The sequence below is a fragment of the Micropterus dolomieu genome, linkage group LG08, assembly GCF_021292245.1.
Source record: "Micropterus dolomieu isolate WLL.071019.BEF.003 ecotype Adirondacks linkage group LG08, ASM2129224v1, whole genome shotgun sequence".
NCBI lineage: Eukaryota > Metazoa > Chordata > Actinopteri > Centrarchiformes > Centrarchidae > Micropterus > Micropterus dolomieu.
The window spans coordinates 7,914,289-7,936,060 of NC_060157.1; the positions used below are offsets into that span (position 1 = coordinate 7,914,289).

At 42.1% G+C, this 21,772-nt stretch overlaps 1 protein-coding gene across 1 annotated transcript in view; it reads right to left on the reverse strand.

Moving 5' to 3' along the window:
* Positions 1-28: 28 nt before the first annotated feature.
* Positions 29-21,772, reverse strand: part of itga5 (integrin, alpha 5 (fibronectin receptor, alpha polypeptide)) — a 33,415-nt gene continuing 11,671 nt past the window's right edge. Inside the window, exons 3-30 of the mRNA XM_046057210.1 lie at positions 20,118-20,218; positions 19,481-19,604; positions 19,208-19,269; positions 19,073-19,118; positions 18,843-18,968; positions 18,688-18,732; positions 18,468-18,511; positions 18,184-18,240; positions 17,512-17,564; positions 17,211-17,419; positions 16,529-16,720; positions 16,387-16,432; positions 15,854-15,967; positions 14,467-14,522; positions 13,882-14,039; positions 13,497-13,634; positions 10,867-10,934; positions 9,241-9,391; positions 9,015-9,107; positions 8,131-8,210; positions 7,921-8,001; positions 7,711-7,816; positions 7,205-7,363; positions 6,481-6,585; positions 3,946-4,059; positions 3,205-3,306; positions 2,976-3,098; positions 29-2,870 (exon numbers count right to left, since the gene is read on the reverse strand). Of these exons, the coding sequence (XP_045913166.1) occupies positions 2,787-2,870; positions 2,976-3,098; positions 3,205-3,306; positions 3,946-4,059; positions 6,481-6,585; positions 7,205-7,363; positions 7,711-7,816; positions 7,921-8,001; positions 8,131-8,210; positions 9,015-9,107; positions 9,241-9,391; positions 10,867-10,934; positions 13,497-13,634; positions 13,882-14,039; positions 14,467-14,522; positions 15,854-15,967; positions 16,387-16,432; positions 16,529-16,720; positions 17,211-17,419; positions 17,512-17,564; positions 18,184-18,240; positions 18,468-18,511; positions 18,688-18,732; positions 18,843-18,968; positions 19,073-19,118; positions 19,208-19,269; positions 19,481-19,604; positions 20,118-20,218 (2,837 nt within the window). The 3' untranslated portion in view covers positions 29-2,786. The remainder of the gene's footprint in view (positions 2,871-2,975; positions 3,099-3,204; positions 3,307-3,945; positions 4,060-6,480; positions 6,586-7,204; positions 7,364-7,710; positions 7,817-7,920; positions 8,002-8,130; positions 8,211-9,014; positions 9,108-9,240; positions 9,392-10,866; positions 10,935-13,496; positions 13,635-13,881; positions 14,040-14,466; positions 14,523-15,853; positions 15,968-16,386; positions 16,433-16,528; positions 16,721-17,210; positions 17,420-17,511; positions 17,565-18,183; positions 18,241-18,467; positions 18,512-18,687; positions 18,733-18,842; positions 18,969-19,072; positions 19,119-19,207; positions 19,270-19,480; positions 19,605-20,117; positions 20,219-21,772) is intronic.

Genomic DNA, 21,772 nt, shown 5'->3' on the forward strand with positions numbered 1-21,772 from the left:
TTGTGTGTATTCAATGAAAGCACAAGCATTTGTAAAAAGGGAAATATTTTATTTAAAGTACAAACCTTAACAGGTAAAACTTGATCTCCAAAGACCCCCCCGTCTATCCCACTGACAAAAATGTTCTCCCCAATATGGGGTGAGAAAAATTCACAACAAATCAGTTATCATTTGAATTCAAAAATACTCTCCTTGTCATAAATATGTACAACTTCTTTTTGGAAGTCCTGGAGAGTGAAAAATGGGCTAAGACGTTAAAAAAAAAAAAAAAAAAAACATTTAACATGTAAGTAAAAACCCAGTGCCTTCTCCGGTTGTAACCATGGATGAAGATGTAATCCCCTGTCATTATAAATAATGGTTTGACATGTTCAGTAAAGAATTTTCATACCAGCAATATTAAAAGACATTTTAAATCAATTACCAAAAGGGGATTTTATGGAGAATCTGACTAATAATAAATCACTATTCAATAAGAGGGGGCATATAAAAAGAGTGTGATGAGGCAAACAAATGTATAACATGTGGTTAGTATAGTGTTGGTGTTTGGACAGGTGTGCAACAGCACAGCACATAAATTATCAAACTGTGTCAACATACCCAAGTTCAACTCAAATATGTTCTTTATGTTCCTGTGTCAGTCTGTGGTATAAAACTCAGCAAGATCAGAAAAGTGGTCCAGCAATAAAGTGGTGAATATGTATGAAGTGGAAAAGTCCTTTTTTAAAAAAAAAAAAAAAAAACAGTTTCACACTTGAAGTATGCTTAGGGAGAAAGCAAGTGAAAATAAAAACTCAGAACCTTATAAAGGATTTAGTCTATGTGCGTATCACATACTCTGACAGAAGAAGTTCTGGTTTATGGCAATTCAGGCACAAATAAAACATAAAACAAAAGAAAGCAATGTAATATTAATAAGAGTGAATATAAATATTGCACTTCCAAACAACATTTAGTTCCCAGTGCCTGTTATTATCCCTTTGGTCGAGGTACAAGACATCCTGTAGGACGCTAACATCTGGACGGTAGTCTTACAGTCTTTTTTTTTCCATTTCCACTGAGGTTGTAAGTATTTTAATTGCTGCCTTGCGGTCTTCCTGAATAGGTTCCTGACTGTATTTATGCTACCGAGACTAATAAGAATGCAGAATGGCTTAACCTCAATGATCTCAAGCTACAGAGGTGATAGGGATAAGCAGGACTAAGCAGTGGGAAAGGTAATAAATTCATACACAAAACAAACATTCATAAATACACCATTCACACAATTGCATGTATTCATGAAGTCACACATATATACATGCAAGCACACACAGCCGTAACTCTAATCCACAGACATTAAGTATTTACATTTAAGGCACATAAAATCTATGTACAAATAAAAGAAACCAACACAAAGTATTTTAATGTTCAGTCCCTGTAGCCTTTTGGTAGTGGGATGGCTTGAGCCACTTTTCTTTCTAAACATGGGCAACTTTTACTCAAAGACAATCAAAAATACAGTATCTCACAGTAACACACACTGTAAGCTGAAAATGGATCCTTCACACTCAAAGAGTGATGATCCCACCTGCTCCCAGACTAAAACTCTCTGTCAAGGCTACAACATTGCTGATTGTCCCGTCTTTGGTTCAAGGCATCATTGGGCCATGGCCACTGACTTCTTCTCTTTAGGAGAACACCACACTGATTCAAGCCTAATCTGAGGTTTCACAGGTCTGTGGTGGTTCCAGTCCCATCCCAGTCGACTATGCAACAAAGACGATGCCAGCATTGGTAACTCTGAACATGAACAAACAGGATTTAAACAAAGCGATCAGTAGGAGTCAAAATCAACTCAAAGGAAGGTCAGTCAGTCAGTCTTTGGTGTCTTTGGAATTATATCAGTAGATTTCCTTTGAGTGCTAAAACAACTCAAGCCAGCACTGTCCACCAACCTGAGGCAGAGAGAGATCCTTTTCATGAACAGTTGAGAAACATCCATGCATTTTCTATGTCCGCTTATCCCATTCAGGATTGCGGGGTGCTGGAGCCCAGCATCTCAGCATGCATTAGGCAAGAATCAAGGGAACACTTCAGACAGGTCAGGGTTTAAATTTAAATTATGTAAAATTTAAAATGTTGTGATAAAAGCTAAGCTATTCAATAGATAAGGTTTCAACCTTTAGACAGATAATATTGCCTTTGCTATAGCCAGTTTATGTTTTCACCTGAAACCCGTTTACCAATCTTTTGTCAATAAGAATGTGTTAAGGAAACACCAGAAGAATACTTCCAGGCCTCAGTAGGCAGCGTAAGTCACAGCTACTGACTGCCACAAGCTACATGTGGCCATATTCTGTCAGAGGCAGTGAGCACATCAGATCATTAGCACCAAAAACAGGCAGTTAAAGGGGTAATACAGAACTCTCCATCAAAAGAATCAACAAAAGGAAACCCGACAGACATCTCACTGCATCTACAGGCTAACGGTAGCCTGCACTTCTTTTCTAGTCACTTTCGTGTTGTTCAGTCTCATGTTAGTTGAGGCATTGAGGAAAGAAAGTTCTATTTGGTAACAATCCCAACCCGCCAACAAACAAGACATAAATTAAAACAGAAAAAAAAAACATTCATTTGGCTTGGAGATCTTTGGATTTTTGTCTTCCTCTTGTGCAGCACAGCGGAGTTCCAGTGGTCTTTCTTTTCTCTTCAGCTGCTTTCTGATCCACTCTTCATGTTCCATTGTGTTTCTCCGTTGCAATCATATTGCCAGGTACTGTGGTTCTGGTAGCTCCGGTTGTCATCTAGGCCTCAGAGGCAGCCTGTGGTTTGAGATGTGCTTTCTCCATGGCAGTGCCGTAAGGTAGCGATCGCTTGAAGAAGCCGAACTACAAGAAAACATTTTTTTAAAAGTAGAAATGAGCACAGTTTAGTTACGATTTCATTCATCTTTCAGTACTCTTCAGTAATCTGAGTGTCACAGCAGCACTGACCTTGTATAAGACGTAGATTAGTAGAGCCAGAAGCAGTAAACCAGCCAGAATCGCCAAGATGATGATCCACAGAGGAACTGAGTTCTCGATATCTGGCTTGTTCCACATCACTGGGGTCACCACCTGATGACAAAACCAGTTTGTCAGTTTAACTCTACAAAGACAATTAAGATGAAACCTTTTTATTAAAGTAGACCCTCTGGAATGAATTGACTAATGAATTAAATACCTTTTTGTGTCCACTGGGAAAATGTTTGGGTAGGATGGCATAGGGCATCTTCTCCACACTGTATCTGGCAAGGCACTCCAGTACATATTGCTTGTATGCTCTCTGAAGAAAGGTATAAAGCAAGTTACAAAATCAGATTCAAAATGCATGCTATGCACCAGTAATACACTAGGTGGCGACAGAGACCGTGTGCCTCTTCCAAAGAGAATCCATTCAGCATTCCTATCCTGTGAGAAGTTGTGAAACCAGATAATGAATTTTCAATGCATTCACACATGTGCGTTCTGTTACAGCATGCGGGAGCTAGTAAATAGTCTGTGTGTAGCTTAGACATGGCAGGCAGACGAAAAAAATGTTAACTCATAGAAACAGCATTCTACACAACCAGTGTGCTATCTAGATTCTTAGCAACTGTTGTCCCATTTGTTGAGGCAAATGTGTGAGACATACTGACAGTCTTGAGAACTGATCCAAAACCAATGCTGATGCCTAGTCAACACAAACAAATATGTGAGACTGATTACTGCAGCTATGCACCTTTGCAGCTGCACATTTGAGGTTTTAACTTCTTACTTCCTGCCAAGGCTTGACATAAGAAAACACAGAGGGGCCTATGGGAAGAGACTAATCTATAGTGCACAGCCTTTTCCTCTGCACTGCCTTTGTCATCTGGTTTGAAGTCATGTTCATGCACAATACATGTCTAGTGAGTTTGTAAGGCAAGGGTCATCTCCAACAAACCTCCATGAAGGTCTCGGCCCAGATGCGGGATCGCACTTTGAGGATAGCAGTAGTCCCCTTCTCCAGCAGACCCACGTTGCACAGGAGTTTCCAGCACTCCGCATTAGAGCAGGACTGCAGGAACAGAGCGAAAGGAGTTAAGACAATGTTAATGAAATGCTAAATAACTTTTGTTTAAGCCATTCTTGTGCATAGATGGAATGTAATAAAAGAGATTATTCCCACAAAACTTAACCAACCAGGCCACATGACTTAAACGCAGGTGAAAGTCATACAGACAAAAGTGAACAGTGGTAGAACAGATATGGGAAGGACAAATAACCATCATGTTAGTGCTGCAGGTCCAATAAATATAACAAAGAGCCCAATGTTATGATCTCTATTCCACGCCTGCTTCAAATTAGATTGAAGGAATGTCATGAGACTGTAAAAATGCAGCATGCACCACTCTCCATAATATTGCCCAACCACTAAAACCGACCCATTTTTCGCAAGACTGTAGAATACACAATCTTAATTAGATCCCCATAATGCAGCTTGGTACATTTAACATTTTAGAACATGTACACACTGTGTTTTAGAGATGGTGCTGTAAGTAGACCACCCCCAGACTGAGAGGTTTATGCAGGTTTCCTGCAGGAATGCATTAGTTTACTTATTACACCAAGTAGGGCAAACAGGAGAGGAGAAGAGAGTACCCGCCTTGTTCCTTCAGGCTCAGTCTTAGACAGATTTAATGAGGGTATTCAGATTGACAAGGAGCGTATCTGTCCACTTCCTCCTCGATGCCCCAGGGCACCGGGGTCACAAAGGTTTGTGGAAATGACATGAACATGGACCACTGCCAAAGATGCCTCAGACCTAAGTCCCACATATCCTCCCTGGTGGGATTATGTGGTCTATCTGAATTTTGTGGGCATGGAGGCTGTTCCCACAGCTTCATAAAATGCAAGCCTCACTACACAGCTGCTGTACACACAGGGCCTGCATAGGTTGACACTTTGTAAAAAGTGCTGAAACGATTAGTCCAGTCATCATTTAGTCGATCGATAAAAAATCTGAAAAAAATTCTACTAAGTGACATACCTGATGATTTTTCTAATTTTGTGTCTTTGTAAATCTAATCCTTTTGGGTTCTGTAATGTTGGTTAGACAAAATAATCTCATTTTCAACCCTATTTCTAAAAAACAACATGAAAACAAGTATTATTTTTATAAGTGATGTAAAATAAAATTAAGATTTTGCACTTTCTGATACGATAACTTTATTAAGAGTTTTTAAGTATAGTAGTTTAACTAATGGATTTATTAATGACTAATAAATATCTTACAAATGCTTCATAGATCAGTAATAAGCCATTAATTAGAACAACTTTTGGTTTGCCAGATTGTTTTTAAAAATCCCTTTGGCTAGTGTCAATTTTTGTATTTAGTAATAATGCTGTTATAACTGATAGACATTAATAAATGCTTATGGGTTGCCCAGTTTCTAATAAATAGTTATGTGTATAGTTACACATGTTAATAAGAGGATTTGGTCCAGATTCCTGCTGCAGTACTAGAAGTACTACAAGACAATGAGACTACGACAAACATTTAAAAAAATAATCCAAGTAATTATGAAATGCCTTTTGACTATGAGTGCAATTAAAGCCAGTCCTTTGTTCTTTATGCTCAGCTCTTCAAAGACTCAGCAGGTCATTTTAAATTCTTACACTATGACCTGGGCTGACAGCTTCATCCAAGCATTGCTAAACACTAACACACTTTGATCAAGAGACACTTTGAACAGAGATGTCTGTTGTCCCGAGCATGAAAAACAAAAGTGCAGAAACAGGGGAAACGGGAGAATGGGGTCTTTCATACAAATGTGTCATTGGACATGCTTGATAAACGAGCACGTTTAGGAGCGACAGGCGCACAGACAAAGACCTCTTTAGTGGAGGCAGGTATCCACAGACGTAGGCAGAGGGAGAAGCTACCTGCAGCTGGGTGGATCAATAGGGCCAGTGTGTGGGGGCTCGGGGCCTCCCAACACCCAGAGCCGAAAATGAGAGAGCAGTCTGTGAAGTAACCAGTGCATCACTGACAAAAAGCCCTCCCATGGCCCATGTCTTCTCTGCCTCTCCACCCCTCCACCACTACTAAAGGCTCTTTAATGGTATTCACGACGGGACAAGGCTGTGCCCTCTGACCCCTCCCTTTTAACGACATCATAACCTAATTACCCAATCCCAGGAGACTCATAAGATCAGGGCCAAGTGTCACCAAAATTGATCCAGATCTGTACACTTAAGTTAAGGAAAAGCAGCAAAGTATATAGTTTAAACCTGACAGTGTTCTGTCCTGCTGTGTAAGTGACACAAAAATAGGCTTTAACCACATTTACTCTTAACTGTAAACTCAAGCTCTTCATTCCCTCACATTCAAGTCCTCTTATTACATTCGACTTCACATTTGGGCTTGATTATGTTCATTCATGCATTCAACATGTTGTATTTATAGAACGTGACAATTCCCCTTTAGGCATCTTACCAGGTTAGTCAAGTGAGTGAGTGGATTCCTGTGGACGTCCCTCCTCTCGACATGGTGCTCTTGTGCCTTCAGTGCCAGGATAGGTTCTGTGGATGTCTGCTGGAGCTAAAAGGAGGAGAGGGAACAAACACACACCACCCATTAGGACAACACAGACACTGACCTCATCAGGCAGAAGAGCCCACCACCCTTTCTGTCAATATAAAAACCAATGTTAGAATGACCCTTTGGCTTTTTGTCATTAATCAGAAGCATGTGAGTTCTACTCCATGTGGAAATGCAACATACTTAGCAATTCATCAGGGAAGGAAAAAACATTATTTCACAGCTAAGATGGATGACCACTCACAACCCTGCTCAACATCTGTCATGCTTTAAATGTAAACACAAACTGCACTGAAATGTTTTGCCTACAAAATCCCAAAGCTGCTACTGGGTGTAAGGGGGTGCGTCGCTGGATATGAAGATGAGTGAGCGTACTGGGTGAGGTGGTTCATCAAGCTGTGCTGGGCAAAAGAAAGAGCTGGAACTTCAAAGCGGTGGCAGAGTAAGTGTCCTGGGTGGGGCTGGGAAGCTGGGAGGAGGAGGAGGTGGGTGTGGGCCAACCAGCGGGAGGACTCAGCTGTTAATCATACATCTGACTAGGAATTGGTGGGAGATGTTTACCATCTGATTTTGCCTCATTTGACCCTGAGAGGTGTGCTTCTGCGTACAAAGCACTTACTTTGAGGTGTAGGTGGTTCATGTTTTTGTCGGAGGTGCAGTTAATGGGGCCTTCTGTGGAGAACTCCAAGGGGTAAAGGAGATTGTGACCCTGGACACTGAGGGGACAGCGCAGCTCAAGTTGGGTGTGGCTGATCCCACTGGGCCCGTTGTTCACCAGCTAGAAAAAAGGAAATTAAATAGGACACTTTAGTATGTGAAGTATTAGAAAACTTCTAAAGCAGCTGGATTGTTGTAACTGGGAGGCTGCAATAATTTTTTCTCCATTCTTTCATATTTTACTTATTTCCCTAATCTACAAATAGGTCACCCAAAGTACAGTACTGTTAAATCTCACCCAAGTTAAAGTGGATCTGCACAGCCTGAGAATAAATCACAGTGCTTTCTTTGGTTTTCCCTCATTGCTGCCCTGGGAAGTTGACTTGCTTTCTAAACAGTAGAATCTGCTTTCCAACCCAATCTACTCAGCCCCAATGAGTCTGCACAGCTAAGAACATGGCTGATTACCTCATAGATGTGTTCCACTACAGGCCCGACATCCTGCTCCACCCCATAGCTTTTGGTCACCTTCCAGTTGACTGGCGGGAAGAAGACCTTATCTGGTCGAGACACACTTGAAAAGAGAGAAGTGGGGGTGTGAGAACAAGTGTCAGGGGGCACCAGAGAGTTAATAAAATTCCAAAAGTTCATATCAGGGAATCCTAATGCTCAACTCACCCCTGTAGAATGACATCAGCCTGAACAACCGCCTCCAGCTTGTACAGTACAACCTCACTGTGGGAATTATTCTCATTTTTACTGTCAATCAAGAACAAAAAGATTCTGATTAGATGACATCGTTCGAGAGCTGTGGTACTACTCAATCAGTATCCACACATATTGTATAAACTGTTGGCGACTCTATTGTGTGTTGACATGAAGTTGTACCTGCGAATCTGCAGCTCAAACTGAACAGTTTTGTGCGTGTCCTTCAGTCGTGGCACTGTGAAGCGCAGACCTGCCCAGAGCTGCAGAGAGGAAGATCCAACACATAAATCATCATCATTATCATTATTTCTACATTATTACCTAACCAGTAACAGAGAAGACAAAGGTGGGTAACATACCTAAAACTAGAATGTCTGTGTGAGCTTTATATACTCTATTTAAAGTACTGTAAAGGACTATCAGGCAGCCATTCCTCCACTCTCTACTCCACTCATCTAATCCTCTGATAGATATGTGATGTTTTTGGTGTGTCAGTCTGTGAACTCCTTGTATGCCCCGCAGGCAGATGCAATGCACGTGGACAGGTCCTAAATGTGTCTGAGAGTTCTTGCTTTGCCCTTTCTTTCTTTATAATTCCATCTCCCATTCACTTTAGATCAATAATGGTATCGGCTGAGACATTCTGAGGGAAAAAGTGAGCGGATTCTACGACAACAAACGCACTTGGAAAGTTCTATCTGTCTCTTTCAGTTAACAAGTAGTTGATGGTTTTCCTCTACAGACCTATTAAAGCATGTCACCATGTGACTCCATCGTTAAAAAGGGGAACTCTACCCAGCAGGAAGCTGAGGGCACAGATGGAGTCTGTTCTTCCTGTGACAACACTTCCTAACACATACAGACTGTTCCTGTGCTGTTCATATCCAACCTGGGGATGACATACAACCGTTTCCTACAAACAGCAGCAAATCATGATGTTGTGTTAACTGTTTACCACCAATATATACATTTCAGGTAGAGTGGCGTATCCTACAATCCTTAAAGTCATTAGGGCATGGAGCTAAAGAGGGAAAAAATCTGCCAGGAGATAGTGGTGTCCTTACACTGGTGCCAGACTTCATCGGGTTGCCCAAATCACAGCTGAGGTATCGGGTCTGGTTCTCGGTCTCATAGCTGCAGGTCAGCTGGGCCAGGCTCTGAAAAACAAGAGAACACATTGGTCAAACCACAAAAAAAGGATAATCATCAAGAAAAAGACCAACAACCGTAATCATGTCTCAAGAGGTGTATTAGTTGTGGGTTTTCACTGTGTTTTGCATTTCTAGTCACCTCATTATTGCGGGCAATACCGCTGTAGTCAGCTTCAGGGGGCAGCACCACATACAGCTCTGCCTCGTACGCCCCTCCCTCACCCTCATTCCTGGCATTGAAAGTCAAGGTCAGCGAGTTGTCATCACCCAGATAGACTTCCTTCCTGTTCCTGAGGACCCAACCAAAGAAAAAATGATTACTAATAGGGTCGATGGTCAGGTTAAATAGTGTCAAGACTCCTTAGACAAATAAACATGGATCAAGTTGTGTTACACCGTTGCGTGAACATGAGTAAACAAGACATTCTTTGTTTGTGTTTGCTAGCAGTAGAGTGGGCAATAAATTGCTGTTGCTTTAATAAAACTACTAAATTGTCAGGCTTTTTGCTTGGCATATCTATTTTCTTTAATGCCTGGCTACAGAAAAATATTAATTAAATTCTTCACCAAAGCCCCCGCACCCTATTAAATGAAAACTTTTCCAATGTGGTAATAAAGTCAAACATGCTGTATAACAGAGCGTAGGATTGTAAAACACCTCCCCCTTCCTTGCTTTCTCTCACTCCCTCCACCTCCTTCCACAGCTAAGAACAATGAGAAATTCCATATGGAGGGCCACACAGACGCTTTTAATTACAGCCCTCTCTCATAGAGCAGTGCAGGAGAGCAAGAGAGAGAAGCTCTGGAGCTGATCCTCAGCCGGCCTGCGAGTCAACCATGGTTTGATTCTAACTGCCACTGCATTTTTTTAAACCAAACAATGGCTCAAAATTAGAAAACTCCACAAAACCTTAAAGCTTCCCTGAGGGACACATGGTCTAACAGGTTACGTGCTTTGGCAGTGCAACAAAAGAAACAACATTGCAGGAATGACGGATACTTTTTGTCCAAAATTCCACTAAATCATGGCCATCCCGTCAACCCTTCAAACTACTATTAGGCTTTATTAATTTACTACAGACCAGACAAAAACATCAAGCTATTATTTTAATTGCACTAATCACACTTTCTACAGCTCAATTTCTAGAGTTGCACTTGGACGGAGAGCAGCATTCACAGCGGGTTCCATATGTGATGGATCAGCCATACATTGAAAGAAATGGAGGCAGATGGTAGATAAATATAGGAATGTGAAATCAAAATGACAGAGCAGAGAAGGGAGTATCAAGGAGGCTGTTATTTTTGAGAAAAATGCTAACAGATTTCTTGAATCAAAGTGTGGCAGGCAGGGTGCTCCTGACGGCTTCAGAAGCAGGAGAGGTTGGGACTCTGGCACACAGCTCCCATACTTTCAAAACAGATCCCTTTTATCTCTCCAGTATTTTCCCCATAACTGTTTGTCATAGCACCTGTAGAGCAGAGCTTCCTGTTTTCAGAGGACGGTGTACCCCTACTCTACCGCAAGGCTGTGGCTATTAACTGTCTCTCTCTGGTATTGTAAACTAAACAAATCAGCGGAACAACAAAAACACTACACTTTAGCACTCAAATCCAAGGTCCCATTTGCAGAGTAGAGGTGAAGAGTTCAGCGAATGTGACCCTGTTCACAGTTTACCATGTATTATCCAGTGCATTCTAGTATATTTCCTGAAATCCACATGCTCTGAGGATTTTTAGAAATATATAAGGAAACAAACAGACTTACCCGTGGACTGCCAGCTTCAAGTCAGGAACACAGATGTTGTCTTCTCCACAGTCCAACAGAATCTGAGCCTGAAAGATGCACATTGGGGGTGATAAAAGTTTTAATGGGGGCTGCAGACAATGATGATCATACTGGAGGTTCTGACTAAAAACACACTTCTTCTGCATATGAAGATAATTAAGAACACAAGATAAATTAAATATCTGTTTATGGGAGATAACAGGATGAGTGTAACAAGATGCGACATGTGGTATGACTAATACATTCCCCCCTGCCTCCCAACAACTATTCAACACATACACACACACACACACCTGCACTGCAGTCCCCCTTATCTACAAGACATCATCACTGCCCATAAGACAGTTAAAAACAATGCTGTGGCTCGGAGGGACGATTACTGACTCAGTGAGGTCATGACAGGCACAGATGCACTCCCCTGAACCAGCTGTCCCTGCACAAACACACACACACTCACACGCTTTCTGTTTGCAACGTAACAGAAGGAAATGATGAACTGAGGAAACGTTTGGCCTGGAGAACCTGCCAGAGGAGATACTCCTGTGGTGCTGAGCACAAAGCTGCCAGCTCCCAGCTCTAAACCAGTGTCCCATATCACGGCACTATGTGGCATACCGCACTTCTACCACACGCTACGCCACCCAGCGAACCACAGCAGTATATGATCATATGTAGAGGGATGAGCCTACAGCCTAGAGGAACTACTGAGACATACAATATCTCTGCTGACCTGAAAAGCAGAAGTGGGGGTTCAGAGATTACAGTGAATGGATAGACAACAAAGCAACAGAAACACTGCTGGATAAGTGGATGACCACTGAACGTGTGGCAGGGAAAGCCCTGCGGATTGCTAAATTGCATCCCGCTGTGACTGTGACAGTGTGATGATGCTCAGGACGATGAGGATAATAAATAGAAATGGAGGAGGAGATTAGAGAGAGCCAAGCGCCCCCCTTGTCATTACACCATCCAGGGGCTCTAATTATGGACACCATGGTAACCACCATGCTAACTTGGCCACATGTGCACCCTGGTCTGTATGTGTAGGGCAGCAAAACAACGTTTGCAGGCCCGTAACTGTAGTCAAACAACAACACTGACCTCAGCATGTGACATAATGAGATCAAGCATCATGCTGTGAAATCAAAATACTAACTTGGCAGAATTAGTGGAGAACATTAATCAAATTCACAATAATTTGGTCAGATGGTATTATTATTCAGAACAATGGGGGCATTGATGCACAATTTCAGAAGTTTCCAAGTTCTAAAAAGGTGACAATAACTGGGATTCTTTCTGGTTTTGCACAAATGTATGCCTTCATACAAGACCTTAGTATTATGCAAATTAATAGATCCATCATAATGTCCATAACTCTCATAGAAACATATGGAATATGTTAAGATTAGAGAGAGAGAGAAAATGTGCTGTGCACATCAACCATCTCCCTTTCTCACTCTGGCTTGAGGAAAGTAAGAACTTGGCAGAGTCAATGAAATGTCACATGGCCTGCCACACAATCTCAAAGCATATGTGGAAATCAATAGGGCATCATGTGTCTGATGAAGGCCAAGGCTGCGGTATAACTTCACTGTTTATACACTGTTATATTCACACAGTCTAAAGCAAGATTAATGAAATATGTTGGCAGTCTGACACCATTCCCCTTTCACACACATATACACAGATCCAGTTTGCCCTCTTTGGGTGTTTCACAAAAAAGACTTTCTTCATGTTTAAGGTTGATATCTTAGCTAAGGCTTGTGTCAAGGTCTTGGTTCGGCCATAGACCACATCTGTTGGAGGCCCGAACTTTGATATCTAGGGAAAACATCAATGACAGGGTTCAGTCCTGATCCAACAGGAAAAAGACAGAAACACACCAGCATGGAGAGAGAAATGGAGAAAGAGGGAAGATAAAACTACGTTGATTGCCATTCCCCAAACACTCCAACTGACTGTTGCTGAAGTCACATATGGTGCGTGTTGTGCCCCAGCGGAAAGATGCCCACTTGTTGAGCCAACTCTACTCTCTCACTGCCAGAAGAAAACTGGCGAAATGCCGAGAAATTTCAACCAGATGGGCGAACACCGTGGCTGTGCCCCAACTTGAAATATCTACCAACCTTCTGTGTCTGTAGCTCTGGAACGAGTCACCTATGTACCGTTATGCAGCCAAGCAGGCTGAGAACAATTCCTGCTGGGACAGGGAAATGCTCCATTGTACATATGCCTCACATTTTCATTTTTTTAAAAAAACAGCGGACAACTTGGACCTCGTCCCAGCAGAGTAGCTTAGATTTTACATTAAAAAGAGCAGGCTCACTCTTTCATCAGGGACAGGAGAAAGTCAGTGAGTAGCTGGGCGGTGATACGGAGAATGATTACTCAATGTGGTGAATATTCTTATCAGCTCAGAGAGAATGAGTCCAAGCAATCCAAGCAAAGAACCATATGCACATTATTAGGGAACACTGCTCCACCATATATACCACACACACACACACACACACACACCACACACACACACACACACACACACTAGAAGCCCTGTGGTTAGTAACTGCGCTGGATAGAAGATTGGGGAGGTGTAGTGCACGTCAAAGTACCTTCTGCTCAATTACGTTGGTGGTCTGATAGTTGAGGATGGGCCGCAAGCCGTGGGAGTCAGCTGCAGCTTTTGGATCCAAGCTGAAGTTCAAGGCCACATAAATGGAGGAGAGTTTATCCCTGAAGTCTTTCTCATCCTGCAGTCAAAGAAACGCATACCAGGGCTTTTGTCAGATACAATTTATACCAAAAGGAAGAATCTGCTGTTCCCGGGATTTAGGTTTGCAATTATAATCGTAGAATAAATACAGCTACTGATTCATATGTTTTTTTAGAAAACCTCCTTTTATTGAAATTTTTGCTGGTGATTATGATATTGCACAGACTTAAATCACAGGATGAATAACGACAATCAGAGATTTTTTTGTGAGAAAAAGGGCATACTCTTAGGTAGATCTTGGTGTGGTTGCATATACGCTCGCCATGGCGCACTATTACGCTCCTCTGGAGCAAAGGCTGCTGGGAATCCAAGAACAAAGCCCTCTTCACTGCACCTTTCTGCTTGTGCTTATGACTATCAAGCTGCAACTCCACCTGGAAATCTGGAACACGTAACACACACACAAATGAGCATTCATGGCATGATGAATGTTCGTGAGTCACGTAATGACAGGTTTTCCAAAGACCTCCATAAATACTCCACAGCACACACAATGTAGTCAATGTAACTTAAACTTAATGGCACGGGGAACACATGTGGATAAAGGAAGAAATAATTAAAGATAATAACTAGGGGTTGATAAGTAAAGCAGACTGAGCACAGAAGAGGTTTGATCATTAAAGGTGGATCACAGAAAATATTTGGCACACTGTTCTCCACTTTTTGTCATAAAAAAAAAATCCAAAAGCTACATCACCTGTCAAAACACTTTAACCTAAAGACTGTTGTGAATTTAAAACATTACCATTGGTGGCTACTTGACAGTTTCCGTATATGTAATAAAATGCAGATGTGGAAAATTGGATCACCTAGGATGCCTGGTAGGTGCTTCCCATCAGCAGATATGCAGAAACTCAGGTTGACACTGTTTTGGACAGAGGGGACAAGGACATGATGAGGGGAACATGTTCATTTATGGAAGAGATTCAGTATAAATATACTGTACACACACAAGACACCTCATTTGCCCTCAGTTGTTCTCTCACTTTCTCTCATGGCCCACTTTTTTTGTGTCAGCTCCTTACATGGTTCACATTGCAACACACCAGCCGTAATTGGAATACAATGAATAATATTAAAAAAATGCCAAATTTTTGGAGACATACTGGCATCCGACTGCTTTCGTCAGCCAAGCTGATAAATCTGTGTCACCCCCCCCCCACACACACACACACACAAAGGAATAGCAGAGTTAAGAAGGGTGAAATTGGGCAACGACTCGGGTTTCAGTGCTGACCAGTCAATGGCTGTCTGTATAAGCCTGTAGCTCTCTCCCATGACATCAGTCGCACAACACGCTGCTGCTGTCCAAAAGTCTGCAACCCCAAAACCTTCAATCCCTTTACTAGTAAACCCACAAAAGAGGTACAGAGCAAAAACTGGAAGAAGTGAGAAAGGGAAAAAGGGAGAGTTTGCTGAAACAAAAAACAGGATAGGGAAGAGAAGTGGAAAAAAAGGCACAGGTACAAGGACTTCTTTCGAGGAGCAGTAATAACTTCATGTATATGCTCCTGTGTCTGCCTGTTTCTGCACGACTGTATGTGCATCTCACGGGAGTCTACGTGTCCTGATGTTTCCCAGCTGTGTTCCACCACCAAACAATATCTCATTCAAAGCAACAGCAGAACTCTTCTAGCCCCTCCCCTCCCGTCCTCCCTCCCATTATCCCTTGTGCTCTCGCTTCACCCCCACCAAAAACTCTTCATCACCAGGCAACGTAGTGTAATCAAGACACATGTGTATACAAGAGTTTCCTTTATGGATCAGGATCTGGAAAGGGGGAAAAAGCAGACACATGAGCACAGTGTCAACCATGTTGAGCAGCGAGCAACCGTCATCTGTTTCCTCTCCCCTTTTCTGGAACTGAATACTGTGCACATTTGGAGGAAGCCAAAAATGGCTAACAATGCTGCTATTCAGCATGTTATTTCTCTGCTCCTCAACAGAATCAGTGTAATATGAAGACCTTTTGAAAACAGGTTAGATAACAGCTCTCGGTATAAATGAATACCATGACTGCTGATGGAGAGGATATTGCTTATCAGAACTTCCTGCCAGGATAGGAGTGCTTACGCATGTGGAGAAAATGGGAAAGCCCATCATTTTGCAGTTGAGTCAAACATATACCAAGGGAGCAGTACTGAAGCCTGAGCCACAGGAAGATGAGTGTCAGTACTGGACAAGCTGAACACTTACCAGGAAACAGGAATGCTGGTGTTTCCATTGGTGACCATGCAATTCTTCTCTTCTGGGTTGATCATGGTGGGGTATACTGTCAGAGAGGCAGTGGTGTTTACTATTGGGCGGGATCTGTGGGTAACAAAAAGAATGTAGATTGAAGACTCAATCATCAAAGATTATACATTTTGGGAAATATTTGCTTGCCAAACGTAAAATGAGAAGATTGATACCACTCTCAGCTCAGCTGTCTGTTATGGCAGTATGGTTAGCTTAGCTTAGCTTAGCATAAGGACTAGAAACAGAGGGAAACAACTAGCTAGCTCTGTCCAAAGGTTAAAAAAAATCTGCCTACCAGCAACGTTAAAACCTGCAATTTTACAATTCTGTCTGTCTCCAGTCTTTATGCAAAGCTAATCTAGCTGTCTGCTAGCTACAGCTTCATAGTAAATACGACTATTGATTTTCTCTGCAAAAACGTGAATAAATATATATCGAATTATTTTAAACAAACACTGCATGATTATAGTATATGATTCAAAACAACGTACCTATAGAGAACTGCCTTATTAACACCAAAGGCACCAACAATGAGATCTGAGGAAATAAAGGAACAAAATTAGAAAACATACTAAAAAGATTTTTTTTTTTTAAAACTAATGGTCACTGCATACTTGAGTGAGTCTCACTCACCTGGGTATCCATTCATGTCCAGGTCCTTAGCACCTCTGAGGGCAAATCCAAAGCTGGCAGGAATAGTCCCAGCAGCCCACTGCCCAGTGATAACCTGAGATGGCTTATCCCTGAGACCTTCTGAGTATCCATTATAGATGTAGACCAGTCCCTGACGATCGTCCCCCCCAAATGGACAGCTGATAGCCACATCTGCCAATGGGCAAAATTAAGGAAAAATGTTATACTGTAGCCACAATATCCCTGTAAAAAAACTTTCACTAACAGAGAAAGCATCTAATATTATAAGGGTGAACATTGCTTTTAAATCTAAATGCTAATGCTTGCTAAATGTTACAAAGTACAGCTGAGGCTAATCATGTCATTAGTTTTGCTGCTGCCTTGTCATAAAGTTTTAGCAAATTAATGACTGGCTAGAGGAATCGTCAGAGCTTTATACTTTTGGGACCATGAAATGTACAAAATTGCATCACAATACAGACAATAGTTTGGACCAGGCTAACCAACCAAACGACACTGCCATCTTTTTACAGATTTTGCAATTGTTTGCTACTTTATTACTTAATTTGCACTTGTACTTTCCTCGGATCATTTTCATGCAGGTAAGAAATATAAATCATGATGCTAACTAATTTTATTGACAAAGTTCCATCAGTCCCCCTACTACAATCACCATTCTTACCATTAAAACCATCCTGGTTCAGATCTCCCAATGGTGCAATGGTGCTGCCAAATCTCCCAAACACCTGGGTGCCTGTTAGGTGAGGTAGGCTGAGCTCCAGGTTAAGTGGGCCACGCTGCAGATAAACATAGACACGGCCCATCTCTTCCAGACGGCCATCGGAGCCCCGGGCCATGAACATGGGAGCTCCCACTAGCAGGTCAACCATCCTGCAAACAAGAAAAGAAAATAACACAAATCAACGCCTGAGTTTTTGGTGGCATCCAATATCGGTTGTGCCAGCTAATTATCTACAACTCACCCATCACCGTTGATGTCAGTCGTTGCCACTGCATGGCCAAAATATGATCCCATCTGTTAAAAGTTAAAAGTGTTTCAATAACTTTGGCCAATGAAAATGTCATCGCCAAAAAGGATTATCATCACGATTTGGCTTGTTCTTAAATACAACAAAACAGTCATGCTATAGCCAGATTCAGACTTGCTTTCTGCATTACAAGAAAAGAGGGAGGCTTGAAGAAAATGTGAATGGTTGAAGGGTTTTACAGGTTTGGCCCAGTTTAGTCCCGTTTCTTTTCTAGGTCAGTTTCATTTTCTGAATTTTCTGAACCTTAGTCTAAAAAGCACAGACATTGTAGAAGCAGTCTGAACTGCCAGACTGTAAGCAAATTCACTTATGATTTTATTTATTCAGATGAGTCAATCATCACTGTTTAAACGAGCTCAGTACTTTTCTATTCCCAGAATCATTTGCACTAATTGCCACTGCACTTTCCCCTCAATTACTGAGCTTCACAGCAAACCACGAAAGAGACCAAAATCTAGTAAACAGAACGTTGTAAAAGGAAATTATTTTTGCTTACACTGACTTAACAAATTAGGAGCTCTCATGAGGAGCCGAGCAATGAAAACAGAGGAAGTGGAGCAAGAAGTGTTTGCTGTAGAGGGTGGAGATCGCAGCTCTCTGACTCACCTGCTCACCAGTGTAGTTAATCATGGGCTTCAGATCTGTACCGTTCAGAAAAGACACCTGCAACACAGCAGCCACATATGGTGAAGGTTTTTTTATGTTCTAATATAAGCACAGTCTCTGGTATGGAATTCGCTGCAAAAAATAATTCCCACTGTGACAATATCACTAAGGCTGTTTTCTTTCTTTTACTTTCTTGTATTAGTCCCAAGTCTAAAGCCCAGGCCTCACATTCTTAAATCACCAACATGAGAGCCAAAATAAGAGTGATGATTAAGCTTTCTTACCAAACCATAAAGCATGAGCCCTTTTGGAACACCAGCCACAAAATCTAAGAGGTGCACAGAGAGATGAATTATGTTTTAGAAGGGAAAATATACAGGTCAAGCACAGAAGGAGGATAAGAGAATTCCAGTTTTGACAATGTTTCCAGATCAATAATCATGTAAAATATTGTCCTCACCTAACATTGGCCATGTGGGTGCATAGCCTATTTTATTGACTTACCTTCCACCTGATCACCACTGAATTCCCCAACAGCAATAGAGTACCCTGTAGGCAAGAGTAAAGACATCAGCCTCATCTTGCTTGGCAAACAAATGAAGATATTGTTTGTGTGAACGGGCAACATAAAAGCACCAAGATTATATTGCCTCTCTTACCTTGGTAGCTGTCATCATGTACAGCCATGACCTGTTTCGTCTGGATCTGGCTGTCCACGGACTGCATAAAATAACCTGGGTAGTAAGCTTTGATAATGTCTTCCTTAGGTGCAGAGATCACCTGACCTAAAGGAAGAGAAATGAAAGATGGATGAAAATAAACTTGGAAGAACATTTTGAGGCTTGAATTTTTATGATTTTCACATGGTTGATTGATATGTTATACATACCTTGCCAAAAGTAGCTGCCTGGCCCTCCCAATACCACTTTGCCATCCTGAAAGATAAAACCTGCGCATTACTACAATGAAAAAGGAAAAGACCAAGAAACCTCTGGTGGTTCACTAGCAGGAACTTGATTATTACCGTTGTGAAGTCAGCGCTGAATCCTCCCTGACAGTAGCCTTGTCCCACCGCATCACTGATCTCTGAAACACACAGGTGTGGAGTAGTGCATCATGCTTCTGGTTTAAAGGCATTACACTGCATCAGCAAATAGTTTTCATAAAATACATTTTCCAATATCTAACTCCCACAAAGAGGACAGCTGTCATAATAAGAGAGAAAAAAAGAGAAAAACACACTAAAAAACTATCAATGTTAACATTCCTGTCAGATTTGAAGAGAGGTGGCAGTTACCTGTGCGGCAAGGAGCATACTCCACAAATTTGGTAAAATTATAGGCTGAGAGGTAGCAGGTTCCTGTAGCGTCAGAACGGGGGATATCCTTTTCAGTCCGCCAGGAGTAGAGAGGGGCGCATGCCTGGGGTAGAGAGAAGGTTGAAGAGAGATGGCCATTGGTGGGGAGGGATGAAATGTGGTGATGAATGGGGTTAGCTTGTAGGTAGGAGATGTTTTTCCAGTTGCTACAACACCCTGGTGAACTCAGGAGGAGAACCAAGCCTATGTCAGTGGTACATCTGGAGCAGGGTAACCACGTAACTCAACCCAGGGCACAACCCTTACTATCAGACCAAACAACAGGCTTTTCAACTCTGATGTCACAGGGGTGGCACAAAATGTTTCTTTACAGTGTGTCAAGACTGGAGGTGAAAACTGGACCAGAATGACAACAACATAATGGACAGAAATCTGAGAGATAAAATTCAAAGAACAAACACATTCACTTACTTACTACACTTCAACAGTGTAGAAAGTAGTAGAAGGTTTCTCACAGTCACATAGCCAGACCAGGCTCCACTGAAAGGCCCACTCATAACAGCACAGAACACTAGTGGTGTGACGCAAAGCTGAAACTCTAAGGGAGTCCCCTTACCAGAATTGTGTCACCGTGAGAACGCACAGTGGCACCGAACCATTGGTGGGACTTGAAATCAACCTGATGATCTGTGTCGTTGAGCTTGACGGTGCGATCCCCTGGGAAAAACACAGGAAAATGACACTGAATAATAGTATTATGTTAAAACATGCATTCCTTTAGTTGATCCTTGAGCATCCTAATTCCCCCTTCCCTTCCCAGGCCGTTGCAAACATCTGGACAATTGGCAGAAAGCTGGCTTTAAGTCCAGGCTCCAAGTGCAACTCCAGTTACACAATTTTTCATGCAAAGACAATCAGGGTGAGGATTTGAAAAGAATGGTATTTACTACTCTGTCACTGCTCTGGGGATGGTAGTTCTCTTGGCTTGGTTTAGACTGGACTAGCGTAGCTTAACCTCATTGACCCTTTGCTCTGTTTGACCACCTGGCCACTAACGCTGATCTCCTACTTGAACGCTTTGACAGAAGCAGGTGACATGACAGATGGTCTAGGGAGTCAGGTTTAAGCACAACTTTATTGCAAGACAGATGTTATATTTGTCTTGCAATGGAGAATGAAATGCAAACAAACTGATTAGACAAGGAAGTTACATCAGTAACACATAGCTCATACACTGAGGGCTGGCCATTCAGAGTATGAGCTGTCATAACGAAACTGCAAATGTGAGGTCAGGAGCAACCTAAGCAATTATGAGGATCTACTCCACCCTAAACTTTTGCAGTCCTGAAGACTCATTTCCACTGTAAATGATCAAATCACAGGCATATTGCAAAAGAGCAAAACTCCATCTCCACTTATAGGGACTTAGGATCAGTAGATACTGCAAGAGATCATGACCTATGTGGATTTGAAGAAAGCAGGCTGAGGCCATGAGGCCTCTCTATCCATGACTGTCCGCCCCTAGTCTTTCTTCCCAGCCAACTAGGCAGCCTGGAGCTACTCTGTGTCTTTGTGGAAACAGCGAAGGGCCTGGGGTCCAAGGAAAACATACACACACTGGCCTAGCTTCCACATAGCAACCTCTCAGTCATCTTTGTTTAGGCACACACTTCTGTCTCTCTTTCTCTGTTTTCTTTTTCACTATAATCTACATCTTCCTATTCATTTTTCTTACACTATCTTGCCCATGTCTCCATGTCTATACAGGCCTTTCTCGCCTTTGCTTTCAGGGAGGGCTGCTTTCCCTCACCGCAGGACAGTAAGCAGAGAGATTATAGTTTTTTAATAACCCAACTGTATTTCTGCTTAATCTCCATCACTGGGCTTTCCTGCTAACGTTATTCATCATGGCAGGCAGCCCTGCCCCCAGTGTCTCAAGTGCTCAGAAGTCTATGTGTGAAAAGAAGTGCTTTAGCCATACAGGCAATAACATGACCATCACTTCAAATGGATACTTATGAGCTAGTTACTTTAACTAATCTGCCTTAGCTGCATGGTACTTTTTCTTATAGCATAAACCTTCTTAATATTTTCATAACTCAGGGGTCTTTGTTTGGATAAGGCCAATGCAAAGCCACCAGGAAAGGTAGAAGCTGAACAGTAACTGTGTTGATTTGAGTCATGTTACCAACCAGAAGCAGCGGTAAAAAAGTCCTCTTGTGATCCATACAGCATAACTGCGATCAGTAATCTGGCCAGCAGATGAAGCAC